The sequence below is a fragment of the Helianthus annuus genome, chromosome 13, assembly GCF_002127325.2.
Source record: "Helianthus annuus cultivar XRQ/B chromosome 13, HanXRQr2.0-SUNRISE, whole genome shotgun sequence".
In the NCBI taxonomy this organism is placed as follows: Eukaryota; Viridiplantae; Streptophyta; class Magnoliopsida; order Asterales; family Asteraceae; genus Helianthus; species Helianthus annuus.
In genome coordinates, this window is record NC_035445.2 from 140,632,869 (window position 1) to 140,653,097 (window position 20,229).

The 20,229-nt window shown below is 34.8% G+C and overlaps 2 protein-coding genes across 2 annotated transcripts; one reads left to right on the top strand and one right to left on the bottom strand.

The window, feature by feature from the left end:
* Positions 1-1,691: 1,691 nt before the first annotated feature.
* On the top strand, positions 1,692-8,568 carry LOC110899498 (long chain acyl-CoA synthetase 4). The gene is made up of 19 exons (XM_022146384.2): positions 1,692-1,909; positions 3,851-3,914; positions 4,026-4,115; positions 4,285-4,341; positions 4,602-4,650; positions 4,769-4,845; positions 4,933-4,972; positions 5,490-5,584; positions 5,748-5,915; positions 5,995-6,105; positions 6,221-6,308; positions 6,386-6,452; positions 6,560-6,635; positions 6,709-6,826; positions 6,922-7,167; positions 7,284-7,423; positions 7,845-8,027; positions 8,122-8,241; positions 8,318-8,568. The coding sequence occupies exons 1-19, from the start codon at positions 1,758-1,760 to the stop codon at positions 8,357-8,359; spliced, it is 1,983 nt and encodes a 660-aa protein (XP_022002076.1). The 5' UTR covers positions 1,692-1,757; the 3' UTR covers positions 8,360-8,568.
* A 114-nt stretch (positions 8,569-8,682) lies between these two features.
* Positions 8,683-13,864, bottom strand: LOC110899497 (endoglucanase 6). Its single transcript, XM_022146383.2, has 9 exons — positions 13,438-13,864; positions 12,560-12,772; positions 12,280-12,480; positions 11,257-11,346; positions 10,975-11,139; positions 10,237-10,521; positions 9,780-10,128; positions 9,625-9,696; positions 8,683-9,341 (listed from the first exon to the last, which is right to left on the bottom strand). Exons 1-9 carry the CDS (start codon positions 13,639-13,641, stop codon positions 9,052-9,054), a joined length of 1,869 nt encoding a protein of 622 aa, XP_022002075.1. The 5' UTR covers positions 13,642-13,864; the 3' UTR covers positions 8,683-9,051.
* Between the last annotated feature and the right edge of the window lie 6,365 nt (positions 13,865-20,229).

The window sequence follows — 20,229 nt, forward strand, 5'->3', positions numbered from 1 at the left end:
TATAATTTTATTAACGTACTAGGTTATAGATCCATGTATTACATTGGTTGAATAAATAAAATATCTTAATAAGTTAAAGATGATAAAATATCGTATAAAAATTACTTAAAACCACTTATAATCAAGAAAATGTCAAAGTTTTTTCTTTGTAATTTAAAGAAAAATATAATAATTTTGAAATAAATTTACACATATTAAAAGACCAATATATAACAGATAATTATTGCTAATTATTATTAAATACATAAGTTAAAACTTACGATTTAGACAACTTTAATTATAAATAATTTGAAATGGAACATTAACATGAATAACATGCTAGTACTTCCAAATGTTAAACATCAGCTTGAGCATAAACTTAATTAACGGTTTTCATTTTAATATAATATTTTATTTTCTTGTATGTTTTTATGACAAGACATTTACATTTTTAAAAATGACCGCAAAATTTTTATACTCTGAAGTTTAACGACTTTATTTCTTTGTTTTTTTCTTTCAGTTGTTATACAGAGTGTCATTACCATAACGACTAAACCGATATCGATCGAAATTGAATTCCCGCCGAATCGCACAGGGGATTTCACATTAATGAATATGTGCAGTACAACTTTTTTTTTTGAAAAAAAATTTTTTTTATACATAAAATATAGCGATTTTTATTAAAAAAATTTTAAAAAATGTAATGTTTTTACGCTTTTTTTAGTTAGTTTTTTAGTTTTTTCATTTTAACTAGTTTTCTGATCATCCATCCTCATATTTATTATGTAGACTTTGTGACATTAGACCTTGTATATGATATTTGTGTTAGACTTGTATGTTTCTATCTTTTGTTATATTCTTTCACTCTATTCATTAATGTGTTAATGTGTGTTAGACTTTTATGTTTCTATCTTTTGTTATATTCTTTCACTCTATTCATTAGGCTTAGTTGCTTTTCTTTCTCTGCAACAGATAATCACATGAGATTATTTAATATATTATTTATGTATATAATATTTATAGTGTATTTCGTTCGATACCGATTCATCTTGTTCTATAATATAAGATTTATATTATAGTGTGTGTGAGTGAGGTGCGGGTGTGTGATAAAACCCTAGGTTGGTGGAGTTTATGGGGTGATTTGCAGTCCGCCGGATTGTACGAGCTCCCGACTAGTACATTAGACATATTAAAAATTTACAAGGGCCCACCACTAACTTGTTTTTGTGTAAAAACAACTCACCATCATAAACCATCCCTAAAAACAACCACCAATGATAAAAACGAATGAGGTAGCAAAAACATAAAACATCCTAAAAATGAGTTATTGAGGATGCTCTAATAATATAATATGATGTATTTGGAAAGAAAAGGATGGGATAATCTTCAACACGAAAGTGAAACGCCCAAAGGAAGTCATGTGGTACGCAAAGTCGCTATCGTTTAATAAATCATCTAGATTAGAATTAGAATTCTTGGTATAATGATCCTATGGGCAGCCTGTTTTATATTCTAACAAAAACACCGGCAGTTAAAAAAATATTGTTATAATAATATTTTATTGTAAGGATAAAATATCCTTCAATATCTTCATCTTGCCTCCTTTTTTTTTATTATTCCAAACTCAAGTTTAATAATTATATAACTATTCTCCAAGTGGGGTAGCCAGCTTCACACACTACTATAAGAACATGTTCTTAAAACACTTACAATTGTTATAACATATATACATACACATCAATATAAGCTGTTAAAAGAGGTAGAGAGATCATCAGAGAATGTCACAGAAGAAGTTCATAGTCCAGGTGGAGCCCGCGGTAGCGGTGAAAGACGGAACTCCATCAATGGGACCGGTTTACCGGAGTGTGTTTGCTAAACACGGTTTTCCGGCTCCGGTTGACGGTTTGGAATCCTGTTGGGATATTTTCCGGTGAGCGCTTATTTGAACTCTCTCTTAGACTATGTGTAATGGTTTAACTAAAAACTGAAAATTGATTGATGCGTCACTACCTTGTATGTAGGGCTCTCACTAACTTTGTTTTGTTAAAAGTGTGTTATGATCTAATAAAAAAAAGATGGGTGACGTGGCTTGATGTGATTGAATAAAAAAAGGTTTCCACTCTTGTTGTGAAGATTAACTTCTTCATTGCAAACATTTGATTGTGAAAGTTGTGAAGTTTCTATGATGAACATCATCTTGTTGAGATAATAGTAAAAAAATGTTACATGCATGCTCTTTGATCTAGCTGATTATTCCTCTTATGACCATATGCAATTGCTCAAAATCAGTCTAACATATCAAATTGTTTCCATGTTTTTTGACCTTTTTTTCATTCCTATAGATCACCTTTCTTTTGAATATATATCAAAGGAAAAAACCATGATGATAAAGATAATTTTTTGTTTTGCCTTCAGTCTAAAATATGTTGTTTTAGCATTTAAAATCATATGATTATGCCAGATGAATTATATTACAAAGCTACATTCATCTAAATGGCTTCTGTAATTAAAGTTGAATCCATAAAGTTTATGGCATAAACTACAGGATATTTCAGAAGTCTTGTCTTTTACAATCCTACTAGGTTGAATTTCTAATCCCGGAAGAAATAAGAACACCTACAATTTGATGGATCTCAAACAACCACAAACAATCACCTTACCCAGTTAGTCCCACCTATAGCTATAAAGCTATTAGTAGGGTTTGGGAAGGGTGAGATATAGGCACACCTTACCTTTATCCTAGGGAATAGAAAAGCTGCTTCTGCAAGACCCGCAACTCCAAAGACAAATCAAGATATAAGAGTCACAACAGTATACATACGCACGCATCTACGCATAAAAAAAGCAGAAAAAACACACTTGGTTTAAAATCACACCCAAAAAATGACTACAAAAGCTAAAGCTTCTAAGACAAGAAACTCCCTACAAATCTTTAACATTAATTCTATGTCTCCACAAACTCCTATCCTTGACCATATCCTTAGAAAGGTGAATAAATCCTTTCTAACTCGCTCCTCCCAAGTTAGTTTCGGCTTGCCTCTACTCCTCCTTCCCTTCACATTGAGAGTTTCTATTGATCTAACCGTAGTTGTCACTTGTCTCATCGTTACATGCCCAAACCATCTCAATCTCCCATCGCTTATCTTATCTGAAATACTAGTCACTCCCAAGCTTTCCCTAAACCTCATTTCTTATCCTATCCAACCTAGTGTGCCCACGCATCCACCTTAGCATCCTCATCTCTATTACCTCCAGCTTACACGCTTGTGTCTTCTTGATGGCCCATCAATCTGTACCGTATAACATAGCAGGTCTAACTGCAACCCTATAGAATTTCCCCTTTAATTTAGTTGGGAATCTCTTGTCACACAATACCCCAGAAGATGCTCTCCATCTACACCATCTAGCCTGAACGCGTCACAATACATCTTGATGCTTATTTCTCTTAGGTTTATTTAAATTTTGGCATAAAATACTCAATCTAAGTTATGACATAAAACACATATTAAAAAACAAATATAAACTTATCGTGTTGATCGAAACGCGGCCCGTTTAGCTAAAGTGTTCCCTGGTCAACTTAAAACTGAGCCTGACCTGCTACCTTAGACTAAAGCTATGTCCATGAATTTTGTGTTAGCTTCGTGTCATATCGAAAGTTCACACCCCTAATGCTTAATTGCAGGTAATCTAAATTTGAGAGCAGAGGGTCTATTTGTTGTCCTATAGACTTATTTAATTTTTCAGTTGAGGAAATAACAGAAAACCGCTTTTGTGTAGTTTTGAACAGAAGTATCATAGTGTGTTTGTTAATTTTTCTTTATATCTGTTCTGTTGTGACAGCTTCCAAAATGTCTGTTTGGTACTTTTACAGCTTGTCAGTTGAGAAATACCCCGATAACCCAATGCTTGGTACCCGTGAATTCGTGAATGGAAAGGTACATTGTTGATGCTATGCTATGGATGACACTTAAACTTTTTTTAAATCTCCCTCCCTCTCATTGATTTCGTTTTGACTTGTTATAAAAGAACTCTTGTTAACCCTGCAGCATGGAGCATACAAATGGTTGACTTACAAACAAGTATATGACAAGGTGATACACGTTGGAAATGCTATCCGTTCATGTGGCGTCGAGCCTGTGAGTGACCTGCTGATGACAATGATTATAACATCATCTATTTGGTTTTTTATTTTCGCGTTCTTGAGTATTGTTTGCTTGACCTTTATGTTAAATTTATACATTGCAAGAACAATAATTTTTCATATCTTAATTTTATTTATTTATTTATTTTTTTCTGATGATGTAGGAGGGACGGTGTGGGATTTATGGTGCCAATTGTGCAGAATGGGTTATAAGCATGGAGGTAATATACCCGACGGGTATGGGATTGGTAAAAAAATATTTTGCGGGTGTGGGACGGGTATGGAATTAGGTGACACCCGGCCCAATTACCCGAAATTATATACTTGTTTATCTGAACCATATACCAAAAACTTTTAACTTTTATTAGTTTTTCTCTTAACTATCGTTTGGTAATGTTTTATTTGTATTTTCTCTTTAACTTAATTAACTTTGCATGGGAGCCTAACTGATCATTGTTCTAATATTCACAATTTAATGCAGGCATGTAATGCTCATGGGTTGTATTGTGTACCTTTATATGATACCTTAGGTAAGTATTCATTGTTGTTACTGAATTGGTTTTCACAAGATTGTGTATTTACTTTATTTCTGTGTGTTATTTAGTATATATAGTTTATTAGTTTACTTAACCATTTTTGTACATATAGGTGCTGATGCAATCGAATTCGTTATTTGTCATGCTGAGGTTACAATAGCTTTTGCAGACGAGAAAAAGATCTGCGAGGTAATTGGTCATGCTCATTATTAAGTAATATGACCAGATATCATTTAACTGTGTTGCTGAATTAATAAACTTCTGTTGATTGTTCAGTTGTTAAAAGTAATTCCCAAGGCTAGAGAACATCTGAAAAGTAAGTTACTCATCATCTCTAATTTAGTAATTTCTTAAACATATACATCATCATCATCATCATCATACTCGGTAAATCATACCAATAGCAAAGCTAAGACAGAGCGTCTGAGGAGGGTAAGATGTAGACAGCCTTACCTCTACCCCGTAGAAATAGAGAGGTTGCTTCCAGTAAGACCCCCGGCTTGATAGTAGTTTTGCATTAAGCCTTGGACATAAGGCACATAACACTTAGCAATTAAGACAAAGGCCGATAGTGCATGTACTCCCTTGTCTTTCGGCTATCAACGCCACCACTTTCAACGCCACCACTTGATGCATGATTAACCATCCCCCTTTTTAACGTTATTTTCACGATATTAGAAAAATAACGTTAAAATTAGTGCACTTTCACTTTTGCTCCCCGAGCGCCAACACATATATACATTATATGCACATACCGCAAGCGGGGCATTTCTTAAACATATATATGTATTTTTATAAATACTAATATACAAACATGCATCTCATTCTTCTAGCAATTGTGAGCTTTGGGAAAGTTACCCTTGTACAAAGAGAACAAGTTGAAAAGTTTGGTTTGGCAATTCATTCATGGGATCAGTTCTTGTCATTGGTATGCTAATTTTTTATTATTTATTAGTTATCAATTTATTTATTATTTATTAATATGGACTCTTCTTTAATATATTTTTATTACTTTGTCTTTGCTATTTTCACTTTTCAGATGAGTGATGTGTACTTAAATTTTAGTGTTGGTGGTTTTTATCTACTTGTAGGGTGATGATAAAAACTTCAACTTGCCACTAAAGAAGAAAAGCGACATTTGTACCATAATGTACACTAGTGGAACGACTAGTGATCCAAAGGGTGTACGGATTTCCAACAACTGCATGGTAACGCTTATCGCTGGTGTCAATCATCTGCTGGATAGTGCACAAGTATCAGTGAGTTCCCACACTTTGTTTGATGGAAAATATAGCCTATATGATGTTTTCACACATGTGATTAATAATATTATTTCAGTTAAACACAAACGACGTCTATCTCTCGTTTCTACCTCTGGCACATATATTTGATCGGCTGATTGAGGAATGTTTTTTCAATCATGGGGCGTCTATAGGATTTTGGCGTGGGGTAAGCTGATTACTAACTGAATAATACTTTATATTCAGTTTTTCAAAGGGTAGCATATCGGAGTGATTAATGACATGATCTGTCCCGACTTATATCAGATGTATCATATATGCAGGATGTTAAAATGCTGATTGAAGACATAGGGGAGCTGAAACCTACTATTTTCTGTGCTGTTCCTCGAGTTTTGGAAAGAATTTATTCAGGTATTTTTCTGTTAGTCACAAAGTTCTTTTGTATGATACTCATGTTATTGTTAGTAACCGTTTCCATTCTTTGTTAGGTTTACAACAGAAAATTTCTGCTGGCGGTTTTATCAAACGCAACTTATTTAATCTGGCGTATTCATAGTAAGCATTTGTATAATACATGACCTAAGATTAAACATCATTTTCTTTTCTTTTTTAGTTTTGTTTCCAGTCTTATTCATTTGAATTTGCGTGTTGATCTTGTGCAGCAAGTTACGTAATATGAACGCAGGGATAGAACATTCAAAGGCATCTCCTCTTAGTGATAAAATCATCTTTAGCAAGGTAATATATATGTTTTTCCTTTTTCGCTCTTGTGCCTTTAAAAGGCGATTATGTCATGACTCATTTTTTGCAGGTTAAGCAGGGGCTTGGAGGGCGAGTGCGGATTATTCTATCTGGTGGTGCTCCACTAGCTCCACATGTAGAAGCTTACCTGAAAGTAGTCACATGCTCTCATGTCCTTCAAGGATACGGTAACCCCCCCCCCCATGATGTATTTTGTTATTTTTATTTACGCGTTTCATCCAATATTGATACATATAATATCTCCACTTGACCTACAATGTAGGCCTGACAGAAACCTGTGGTGGATCATTTGTCTCGATGCCAAACGAAATGGATATGTTGGGTACAGTGGGCCCACCGATTCCAAATTTGGATGCCCGTTTGGTGTCTGTTCCCGAGATGAATTATGATGCACTTTCAAGCAAACCGCAAGGGGAAGTATGTATACGAGGGGACGTTCTATTTGCAGGTTACCACAAGCGTGAAGATCTTACAAAAGAAGTTTTAGTCGATGGTTGGTTCCATACAGGTTTGTGTCTCTATATTTGAAGCTAGTAGATTCAGGGTTTAGCGTTTAGGGTTTAAATTATATTATTTTGCTCATAACACATTAATATATGCATCGTATTATGTATTATGTTACAGGCGATATTGGTGAGTGGCAACCAGACGGTAGCATGAAAATTATTGACCGCAAGAAAAACATTTTCAAGCTCTCTCAAGGAGAATATGTGGCTGTTGAATATCTAGAGAATGTTTATGGACTTGTTCCCGACATTGATGCGGTATGCGTTTTAAATTTATGGTATCATTCTAATTGGGCCTGAGCCTGGGTTCGGAAAGCCCGGTCCTAAGAAATCCCCATTTTTCTACAAAAAAAATTGGGCCTGATTGGGCTTTTTTCTCAAACTAATATTGTAAAGTTTATAGCATAAATTATAATGTTACTTAAATTTGACAGATGATATTATAAACTATTACCCATTAAGATTAAAAAAAAAGTACCTCTATTTATTTTGTTAATTATAATTTGATCATTATGCAATAAGTAGCTGTTTGGACCCGACTTATTGAAAAAAGGACCGGTCTTTTGGGGTTTTAGGCTTTGGGCTTTGGGGGACCAGGTCAAAAAAGTTTTTCGGACTGGTGTTGGGCCCAACCCGGGTTGTGCACGCGATATGAAGAAACGTTTACTTACTACTTCAGGTGTGGATATATGGGAACAGCTTTGAGTCTTGTCTTGTTGGTGTTGTGAACCCGCATAAACAAGCGATAGAACATTATGCAGAAACTCATAATATTTCTGGGGATTTTGATTCCTTATGTGAAAACCCCAAGATTAAAGAATACATACTGGGAGAGCTCAATAGAATTGGAAAAGAGAAAAAGGTCATTTTTCTTTTTCTTTTTCTTTTAACACTGCAACATTATACTAATGCTTCCATATTTTTTGAAGCGATCTTTAAGAGGTCTTGTCTTGCAGTTAAAAAGTTTTGAATCTGTTAAAACTGTTCATCTTGACCCGGTCCCTTTCGACTTGGAACGTGACCTTCTGACCCCAACATTTAAGAAGAAGCGACCTCAGATGCTCAAATATTACCAGGTAATATTATTATTACTACTACTATCGTTTTAATTTCTGCATCGTGTTCTAATGAATATATCTATCCTTTTTACAGAATGTAATTGATAACATGTACAAGACTATAAACAAAAGGTGAATCACGACATAGATATGATATCTTCTTCTCTCTATTTGGCTAACGGTTCATTATCATCTTTAGCGCGATTCTCTATCTGTTTTGCACCCTATATTTTTTTCGGTATGCGATTGTACATTTGTGTTATATGTAATATAATCTTTTAATGTAAAATAAATCTTGTTTTTTTGTACATAAAATAACTATAAGAAATGTTAATTAGTGGTGATCTGTCTCTCATTTGTTCAGTGTTATGGTAGTTTTTAATAAGTAATACCAAAAAGTAATGTGTGGATTTTATCACATACCAATCATAAAAGCAATAACAAGAACAAGAACACAAATGTGTTGCATAATCTATGTTTATATTAGAACTTGAGATGTTGCCAAATTTTCACAACCAAACACACAAAAAACAAGTGAAGATAACTCCAAAAAGCTAACTTGAAGTGAAAACAAACATTAGCTCTAATCTATATCATTCAAACCCTATGCTAATCAAAGAGGATGAGAAAGAGGATGAGCACTTCTTTAAAATCCTCTCTTCACTCCTTTCTTCCTCCATTCTTACACACCTTAAATTATAAAATAACCTAAAAATCACACTTAGAAAACCACTTCCCTTGGTAGCTTCTTGTATGGCTGCGTAAATGTTTAAAACCTCGAAAAATATACCTCAAATTAATTCGTCTAATGATCACATTCGTAACCTTTTACGCCAATGTGTAGCTTGAGAGTGAAACTTGTGCGGGTGAAGCCGCATGGATGTAAACAAACTCCATGCTTTTGCCAGCTGGTAATGAGCTAACCCATGTTGGGAAGCCGTATGAACCACTTGGGCTCTTGGTTAGACCCCATAGAGGACCGTAGAGGTTGGAGACCGATAGGTTAAGGTTCTTGATCGTCTTCCCTGATTTGTTGGTCACTATAGCTGAGTATCTGTAGTATGTTTTCCCATTTGCTACCCATGAAGTTGTCGGCTTTTGTTCAATGACAACCGGAGCTAAACAAAGTGAAGATAAAATCTTGAATCAGAATTTGTAGCATTTCTTCATAAAATTACAAATTTTTATTACATATTCAAAATTATGCATCATTTTTTTTTAATCTAGAAAGCATTACTTTTACATTTTATCCACAAACTGATAAAAAAAAGATCAAGACTTTTCATTTAGTATTCAAATAACTAAAGATAAGATCTTGAATAAATTTTGTCAAAAAGATTATAATCCCTAAAAAATAGTAAATAAAAACAAAACTTTGATCTAAAGGGGTTCAAAATTTACCTGCAAATGGAGTTTCTTTAACTGGATTAGGCTTTGGTTGAGCGGCAATAGGCTTAGCAACATGAACTTCAACTGCAAACAATATCAAACGTGTTTAGTTGAAACAAACCTAAACATTAAACAAAAACATCAAATGCACCAAACTTGAAACATACCCGGAAGCAGTTGGTTGTAACCACCTTGACCACCATGTAGCCTAGCCAAAATACCAAGAAGCGGTGCGTTGTTATAGGTAGCAGGCTCGGTCTGCTCATAATTGTCTCTATGGTCAGCAAAATTGTCATAAGCGTCAGGCCCACCAACAATGGCACCAGTCAAAAGATTCGGGTCACTCGCTTTTCTACTGAACCATGTTGCATAACCACCTCTACAGCTAACAAACGACGGGTCAACCTTAACCGAAACAATTGATGAACCTCTGTGGTGAACTTGTTGTGGGTAGTTGTTGCCATATCCAACCATGTAACTTGTTGCCCTTGGATTGTCACCAAGAATGTAATCCACCTAACAAAAAGTAAAAAAAAAAAAAAAAAAAAAAAAAAAAAAAAAAAAAAACTTTTAGACTATTTTCAATCATAATGACTTAAATTAGTAAAAGGCTAGTTTTCTTACTTGAGATTTGGCGAATGCAAGTAGCTCTGATGGGGCGACAGGGCCCGAAGAACAATGTAGGTCTCTTCGGGCGGATGTCAAGTAATCTGAGTAGACTGTGAGTAGGAAAGATGCACTTGTGACGAACTGCAAGTTGTTCCATCTTTGCTTGTAAATGAGACCACCAGGAGTCTTTTGAACATTTTGACTACTCTTGCCAAGACATGAACACATGAAAGATTCTGCCTTTTCTTGATACTTTCCGAACACCGGAGCATGGCTGCCGGCTTTCCCTCCCATCAAAAACTGCATCAAATCAACCACAATACAAAATCTTTAATACCCTTTTTGAGAAAAAAATATATAAAATGCAAGAATTGTTTTGGAACTTTTTAAAAATCAATTGGAGATGTGTAAATGAGCCAAGTCAAAACTCGAATCGAGCTTATAAACTTTGCATTCAATATAGTAAATATATATTTACAAAACTTTTGTTATTATATATATGTGTTGATAAGAATAACAAAAAATTATATATACTTACTATATATTATATAATATTTTAAATTAATAATAAATACTAAATGAGTTGAGCCATAGCCAAGTTGGAGTTTCAAAATTACTCACAAACATATCTTTAGTTTTGAAAACAGAGCTATAAACAAGACGAAGTCTAGCTCATTAAAGTTAAACAAGTCAGGTTCAAGCTTAGACGATCTTAGACTTAGCTAAACTTATTTACACCGCTATAATCAATACCTTAGCAACAAGAGTCTGAACACCGGCATACTTAACGTCCCAACCAAACTCCGTCATGGCCCACCCGGTCCCACCAAGGGCATCCCCATTCTCACCAAGATAATCCAAGTAGTACTCATTGTTTGTTGCCTTGTACATCCAAGCAGCTGCCCAAAGCAATTCATCCTGCCAATATTCAAAATAAAAATAAAAATAAAAACGTTAAAAGGGTAAATATGTAATTTAAAAAAAGGCAGGTAAAACAGTTAAGATTAGTTGTTAAAAAAGATTGCAATCACATACAGCGTATCCACTGACAGATCGGTAGTACTTCTGAGCCACAGTAATGCTACTGTCATATTTGCCCCTGTACTTGTCCGCAAAATCAAACAACTGAAGAGAAAAAGAGTTGTAATTAGTGACAGGTTGTAAGGGTAAAACAGGAAAAAATGTGGTGTGCATTGTGGTGTTGTACGGTACTACCACCGACAGTAAGCGATTAAATGTGTACGGTGTGTTGGACAGCATTTATACCTAAAGTTTTATGACCAAACATGTGCGCCGAATAAATTATCATGCAAAATTGCAATTCCACAATTACCCTTTTTGATTGTAGTTGTATCCAATGCATTAATTGTTGTACATTAATATTCTGGAAAATGAACTAAAACAAGAAAGTGAAATAAATGTGTTGTTGTATGATAGGCGTATGATAAAAGGGTGCTACCTACACACCAAGCTACCGCTGCTAACTTAAACGACCAAAAGCCTGACAGATAATAAAGTTAAAAACAGTAACTGTTTTCACACCAACACCTTGAATATCTAACACACGCCTGTCTTTTGCTAACTTACGCATCACTAATATGTAACTTAAACTGTCTTTGCCTAATTTTGCAATTATAAGAACTTGAATTTACACTATATTTAGTTGCTTATTTGAAATCCGCTTGTTAAAAATTTGAATCGAGTCGGGCTTACAAGAGTGTGAACCGCATTGTTATTTATCAAACTTAACTAGGCTTTTATCAAACTTAACTAGGCTTGCGAGACTAACGGGTACGCTATTTGTATAATATTATTTAATATTATAACTTGATGTTTATTAATATTTAAGTAATAATTATGATGTATAAAAACTGTGGTAACAAAACAAAATAGTACATATTTTGTTATTTTTAAAATTTATAACTATAAATTTATTAAAAAAAACATATAAATATAAATACATCAAATAATAATTAAAAAAATTAATAGATAATGAACAAGCCAACGTCAAGCTTGAAAAAATATTCATGTACAATAAAGCTAAGAGAGGTGAAATACCTGTCCGGCATGGGTAAGAAGCTCTCGAGAGTAAGCGGGGTTAGCGTGGCGGAACACCATAGAAGCAGCAGCCATAGCGGCGGCAGTTTCTCCAGCAAGATCCGAACCAGGGTTATTCTGGTCGACTCGATAAGCATACCGAGACGTCGTCATGTCCTCTGGCCTTTGCCAACAGTAGTGGTCAGTATTACCATCTCCCACCTACAATAACCCATCATCAATAAAACCAAATAACAACATTGTCACAACAACAACAAAAAACACAACAAATGTTAGTTACCTCTCCGTACAAAACATGAGGGTGAGGGTGAGCTTTAATGAGATAATCAGTACCCCATTTGACAGCATCCATTGCATTACCCAACTCACCAGTAGCCCCCATTTGGTTACCATATTCCAAAATACTCCATGACATCATTGTCACTGTAAATGCCATTGGAAGCCCAAATTTCACATTATCCCCTGCATCATAGTATCCTCCCACCAGATCCACCTTCACAATTACAAAATTCTAATCAATTACATGTTTACAACAATACCCAATTCGAGAATTTGAAGATTTTAGGTCGTGGTGTCAAGCCGGCTCGCTAAAAAGTTCTAATTGAGGACAAGCCTAAAAATAAGCTTCTTCAGTAAACGAGCTCAAACCACACCAGCCAAAACAGTACTATTATTTATATAATTTTATTAAATAAAAAATAATATAAAAATAAATAAATAAATAAATAATATATATTAAGTTAGGTATAAAAATTAAAATTGGCAAAATGTAAATTAAATATAAATAAATTAAACAAAATAATTATTTATCTGTTAAATTAATATATATTTGTATAAATAATAATGATTATGTATAAATTCATTAAAAACTAAATACCATATATTATGTTATGTAACAAAATTATAATTAGAAAAAAAAAAAGTAAAGTAGTTATAAATACATATAATTAATTTAAAATAATAAACAAGCAAGGCTCTAACATGAAAAACTACTACCTAGCCAAACTTAAACTTGAAAATTAAAGCTTGAACCAAGCAAAGCTAAAGCTCAAGCTTTCGTAAGTTAAACAAGCACAAACTCAGAGTCGGCTAAGCTCGTGTAATTTCAACAAGTTGAATTTGAACCAAAATGTAAGTAAAAGTGAAATGAATTGTTACCCCATTGGCTTTGCCATCATAGAGCCCAGAATTGCCTCTCCATTTAACTCTCTGATTACCAGGAAGATAACCGGATCTCTGAGCTTCAAAGAACAGAATGCTTTTACTTAATGCGGCACCGTAATCATGTCCACCCGCTAAAGCCAAAGGTACAACACCCACAAGCATAAACAACAGAGCACTTGCCATTGAACAAAGTCCCATTGAACAAACAGACACCAAATTCAACTGAAATGGCAATGTGGGTGTAAACTTATAGATTAAAGTGGGTTTTAGAGAGAGAAAAGAGATGGAGAGTTGGGGAAGAAGGTGGAGGGAAGGGTTGTATATATATGGGGAGATGAAGGGGAAGATGAGTAATTAATGTGTTTGTTTGAATTAATATTTTATTAGTTATACCTAATTATTGGGAAAATTGAAGAGTGAATGGTTTTTTTTTTTTTTTTTTTTTTTTTCTGTAGTATGAACAGGTGGAGCGAAAAAGAGCAATGCATGTGACTTTGTTGGGATTCATTTACTAGGAAAAATCGGTGGTTTTTTCTCATGGTTTTTTTTTTTTTTTTTTAAGGTAAACTTCATTCACAGAAAAACGACGACTCAAAACAGGCCGCCAACACCAAACAAACTTACATATTTACAAATGACATTCAATCCCTCCACTCTAAACCTTTAAACCTTGATCTATTTGAAAACCAAAAAAAACTTAAGGCCTTAACTTCACTGACTATGCTATTGATGTTGGCCGTTCCATTTGAGAATTTGACTTTATTCCTAGTCCGCCATATAATCCAGCAGGTAATCGTAATGATGCCTCGATCCGCCTCCTTTTTCTTTTCCGACAAACCACAGACTAAGTGATACGTAAATAAGTCTCGGATTGAAAAAGCGAATATATAAGGGATATTGCACCAAGTACCTAATAAATAATAATTTTTTTTTAATTGTGTGAATTATTCGCGAATGTCGGAAGGTCTAGCATACATTGTCTTAACTGAGTCTGCGCTAGAGAGCCCTCTCGCACAATAGATCTCCAATTTAAACCCCTCAATGAGAAACCCCTATCACCCGGGCTCGAACTTGAGACCTGTAGAGGAAAACTCACCGGGCCCACCATAGGTGGAACTTAAATACTCGTGACCATAGAGGTGTACAAAAAAACCGGTTTTAGAACCGTAACCGGAAAAGAAAACCGAAACCGGTTTTATTTTTAACCGTTTTTTTTAAAACCGGTTTTAGAACTAAACCGAACCGGCGGTTGGTGACCGGTTAGTATTATTGATCTGAAAAACCGGTTAATAACCGAAACCGGTTTTAAGAAAACCGGTTTTTTTTTTGGAAAAACCCCGGTTAAAAACCAATCCCAACCGGTTACACCGGTTACTGTTTTGGACTTGAAAATCGGTTAGTAACCGAAACCGGTTATTAAAAAAACCGGTTTTTGTTTTGGATAAAAAAACCGGTCTGGTTAATAACCATAACCGGTTTTCAAAAAAACCGATTCGTACACCTCTACGTGACCACCACTAGAGCACTAGTGATGGTTTAATAAATAATAACCAGATGGAAGAAGTCTTCGTTGTGGTGTGGCAATGGGCTTACAAAATAAGACGTAATCAAAAACTTGTTTATTTATCGGCCAACTATTGGATAATTATACGTAACAAACATCCCTTAGTCGCGTTTCATTTGTTTAATAGATAAAGGTTGTACACTTAATCAGTAAACATATACGAAAACATCATATTATATCATTGATTGCTATATAAATTATAACAAAACTTACCTTCAACGATCATATAAACTAATACAACTAAATATATTAATTTTTAACTACATCTTTTTGGGAAGCATAACGCGCACAAAGCGCATATATTTCAAGTTGTAGTGTGCTTAGTTGCTTCAGCGAGCTTCTCATTTATTCTACAATTTGAATCTAGAGTTAATAGCCAAAATGGTCCCTGAGGTTTGCTCACTTTTGCCACTTTAGTCCAAAATCCAAAATTTTTAAATCTGGGTCCCTGAGGTTTGCATTTTGTTGCCATTTTAGTCCAAATTTCAAAAACCCCCTTTTTTTACTGTTGCAACCAGCCTATTTTGTCCTTTTGCGCAGGGGTATTTTGGTCATTTTTATGAGTTATTATAACAAACCCAGATCATCTCTCTCAAAGCAGATCAAGAACCCAGATCAACTTTCTTTCTTCTCTCTCTCTATAGCACCACCACCACCGCCACCACCACCATCAACACCCACCCCACAAGCACCACCTCTTCAGAGCACAACCACCCCCGTTCTCTCCCGTCTCTAAAACCCTAGCTTTTACCCTCTCTTTCTCTCTCTAAACCTCGCTGGAGGCGATGATGATATAACAACTCTCTGCACCTCCTCTCTCTCTCTCTCTCTAAACACACCTTGCTCTCTCTTTTCTCTCTCTCTCTATAGCTTTTACCCTCTCTTTCTCTCTCTAAACCTCGCCGAAGGTGATGATGATACAACAGCAACGATTAGAGGGTTTTGACTTGATATGAGATACAACAACAATGATCAGAGGCGATGATGATTTTTTCGTTGTCTGAGTGAATCGAGTGAAGCTTGAGACTTACCTTATCTTGGCGGGGTAATATCCGGCTGTTGAAGCAGCCGCGATGTTTGCAGCCATGGCGGTTGGTTCCTCTTTGTTTTGATTATTATTAACAGATCTGAGCCTCTTCTAATTCTTCTTTTTCATATTTTCGTTTTTATTTTTATCAAGGGTTTTGACTTGATATTTTCGGGGTTAATTAGTGTTGTTGATTCGTCATAGTTGCAGGTGTTGATGTTCAGTTGTTTGAGAAGATGATGATGATTCAGTTGTTTGATGATCTGCTTTGAAAGAAATGATTTGGGTTTGTTATAATAACTCATAAAAATGACCAAAATACCCCTGCACAAAAGGATAAAATAGGCTGGCTGCAACAGTCAAAAAATGGGGTTTTTGAAATTTGGACTAAAATGGCAACAAAATGCAAACCTTAGGGACTCAGTTTTAAAAATTTTGGATTTTGGACCAAAGTGACAAAAGTGAGCAAACCTCAGAGACCATTTTGGCTATTAACTCTTGAATCTATTACTTGTTGCAGAATTTGACCAAGTTGTTCAAAAACGTGAGCTTCTTCGTTCGAGTTAGCCATTATTTACCTACAAGTTAATGTATATGTTATATGTCATTGAAATTTCTATTAAACGTAGGAACAAAATAAGGATAGTTAATTTTTCTAAAGAAAAAAAGGCTCATTCACATAATGTTATTAGGCTTCTTTGTTGTGATCAAAATTGTCATCTCCAAAGAAAACATAACATAAGTTTGAAAAAAAAAACAAAAGCAATGAGAAAAATGTCACAAATACTAAAAGCTTTAACGTGTGTGTAACGTGTATTAGTAAGGCTCAAAAATCTCAGTTTCACCGGTTGCTTATAAAAAGCTATCACGATTAAAAAATTCCTAACACAAGATCTTTGAAGTCATTGCCCGCTTACCGAAAAAGCGACAATAATACAATTATCGACTTCAAACCCATGTATAAAGATTTTATATGCTATAAATTAGCAATATGTTTGTGCAAATGGTCGAAACGAATGTATATATAATAAGGCTTAGACACGACACGGTTGTAACCAAAATTGCCACGCCATATGACGTGTATCATCATAGCTAAGAAACCCAATCAATATGACCATTATCAGATGAGTACAAAGCCACACTCATCAAGCCAACGAGACAATCCACAACTTCAAAATGAAACCAACCACCAAACAAAATCCAAACTTACATACCAAACCAAGTTACAACCCAAGAAGCCAAATTACAAGCCCAAACAACATAAACAAACCCAACAACACACAGTACAAACACCCATTGCACAAACATGTTACTAATTCACAATAATACAACCCATATGCACAAACATGTTACGAACAAGTAATATACAAAAGCACATGAACATTCCGAACACTGTCTCAAAAAACCAAAGGTCAGAAACTTCAGTCGGCTGCAACAAAGCGCCATGCCAAAACCAAACTACTATCGCAGCTACGCTCTTAGATGACAACGGTATCTTCATCGAGACAAAACCAACATCAATTAACCAAGAAAAACCTTATACACAAACAAAATACCCGTTGTCCCCAAACAAGTCTCCGATGAACAAACATGCACCATCATCATAGACACGAACACTAGCTAAAAGAATAAGCTACAAAATCCATCAACACCAACACAAAACCGACCGAATTGTAGTGATACAGAGCTCATATTTAGTCTCGGATGAACCAGAAAAAGTCATCCTCATCGACAGTTAGCAGGTGATAAACACGCATATACATAGTCTCGGGTAACCAACAAAGCCTAAACATTCCGATTAGGGATCACAATCAACGAAATCCACTTAAAAAAACAACAATAGGAACAACGAATACCATAAAAAACAACATGTAACTCAATAAAAACACACAATCTTGAAAGAAACCGGTAAACAAAGCCCAAATAGCAAGCTACGGCGGCCGGAGAACACATATCTACAAAAAAACTAGATCGAAAACCTCGCAAACAACACAAAGTCTTTAATCGACCATCTAAATTAATCCAACAAAATGTTGCTCGTTAAACCAAAACCAACGTATATCGGTAATCAGAAAGCCAACAAAAGATGACAGCGGCAACAGTGACATTGTGGTTATGCGGTGGCTAGATAAGAGAGAGAGAAACACACGGATGAGAGAGAGGGCGAGGCTTCCAAATGAAGCCACTCAGCAACAAAATACAAAGTTAAATACCAAACGAAATTACAACCTAAAAAGCCTAAGTTATAAGCCCAAACAACATAAACAAACCCAACACGACATAGTACAAACACCCATCACACATACATGTTACTAATTCATAGTATATAAATAATAAGGATTTGGTTGTGATACGTGATAGGATTATGAGATTAAATACAAAATTTTTTGGTTCTTTTGTTTCACTTTTTCATATTTTGTATTTTTTAAGTATATATTATCTTAGAATTTCAGTTAATAATCCTAAATCTTCATTAGTAAGTGTTTATTAACTAGAGTCTAAGAGAAGAAAAGTTAAAAGAGCGAAATGTACAAACCAGATAGCAAATGGTACAAATTAATAAAGCATAGCTAGAGTATGTTATGAGTGAAAGCCATTTTGATATGTAATAGTGAGATAAATCTTTCATTCAATCATTATGCGGGTCTCTAACCTAGTCTTTATAATGTATATGGGCTCGCCCCATGTAAAACAAATTTTAAATATAATAATTAAATATGTATTCATATGTAATGTTTGTTAGATATAGTGGTAGAGAAAAAAAACAACACTATTAGGGTGCAAGTGGCGCCCATATGAAACTCCTCATCACGGGTGTAACGAATGTGAAACACCACTGCAAGTGCTCCTGGCGGCTGGGATGAGTTTTTTCATGATCGCTATGACGGTGTGAAGAGAGCGTATCGAGTAGGGTTGGCCTTGATATTGAAAAAAGAAATGGGATTTTAAACTGTGATTTGTTATGATATTTAATTTGGAATGTGATGCGTGTTGCAAGTGTGATGAGTGAAATATGATGGAATGTGAAAATAGTGATTGAGTGCGAAGAAAAATTGTGTGATGGTTGTGATGGGTGCCTCATCCACTCGCCTCATTCGTCTTAAGGTGGCTGGGGCACCTTTCACCTCATCACACTCACCCAATCACCATTTGCCACATCACTTTTCACATTTCATCACATTTTCACTATCAACACCTATAACCCAACCACAATCATTAACCCACACCCAATCATAACCCTTGAATCAAGTTCCATCACATTTCACCCCCAATTATAACCATCACATTCCACGATCGTGATGTATATTATGGTGCAATTCATCACTACTACCGCGAAACAACCGCATGTGGCGTGTTTGGATTTCACTATCACAACTCATCACGGCCGTGGAACTTGGGGCGCCGTGTACCCTATATGGTTATGTAACCATCTAATTTATCATAACTAAAATAATATTTGCATCTTTGTTTTTATGTTTTACGTTTTTTTTACTTAAATATAACTAATTTATATATATATATATAGGGTTGGGCTATATAGAAAACCCTAAATATTTAAGAAACCCGGGAAACTCAAAGCTCCCGACTTTTTTTTTTTTTTTTTGAAAAAAATAACACATGTAATATACATGTTTTTAAGAGTTTTGGGCCAAAAAAATCAAAAAAGCGCCGAAGGGTTTTTTAAAAAAAAAAACAAATTTCAGCAACTTTCAGCATTTTTTTGTCTAACACATGTTAGTCAACGAAGTTTTTGGAACTTGTTTATTTTTTTTTTAAAAAGTACTCGGCGCTTTTTTGTTTTTTTTTTTTTGGCCCAAAACTCTTAAAAACATGTATATTACATGTGTTATTTTTTTCAAAAAAAAAAGTCGGGAGCTTTGAGTTTCCAGAATTTCCTAAAATTTTTAGGGTTTTTTGTCTAGCATTACCCTATATATATATATATATATAGGGAGCCGCTAAAATAGAAACCACCTCCAGTTGTAAGAACCGCGAGAACCACTCTCAACCAATCAGAATTTGACAACCCAAAGGGTATTATGGTCATTTACCTCAAATGTCCAATCTCTATCTCTCTCTTCATTAAAATCACCTGATTTTAAATACCTCTCTCCTCTCTCCTCTCTCCTCTCTCATCTCTCATATACTTCTATCTCTTTTTTCCACCATTTTAAATAAAGATCTTCTTTCTCTT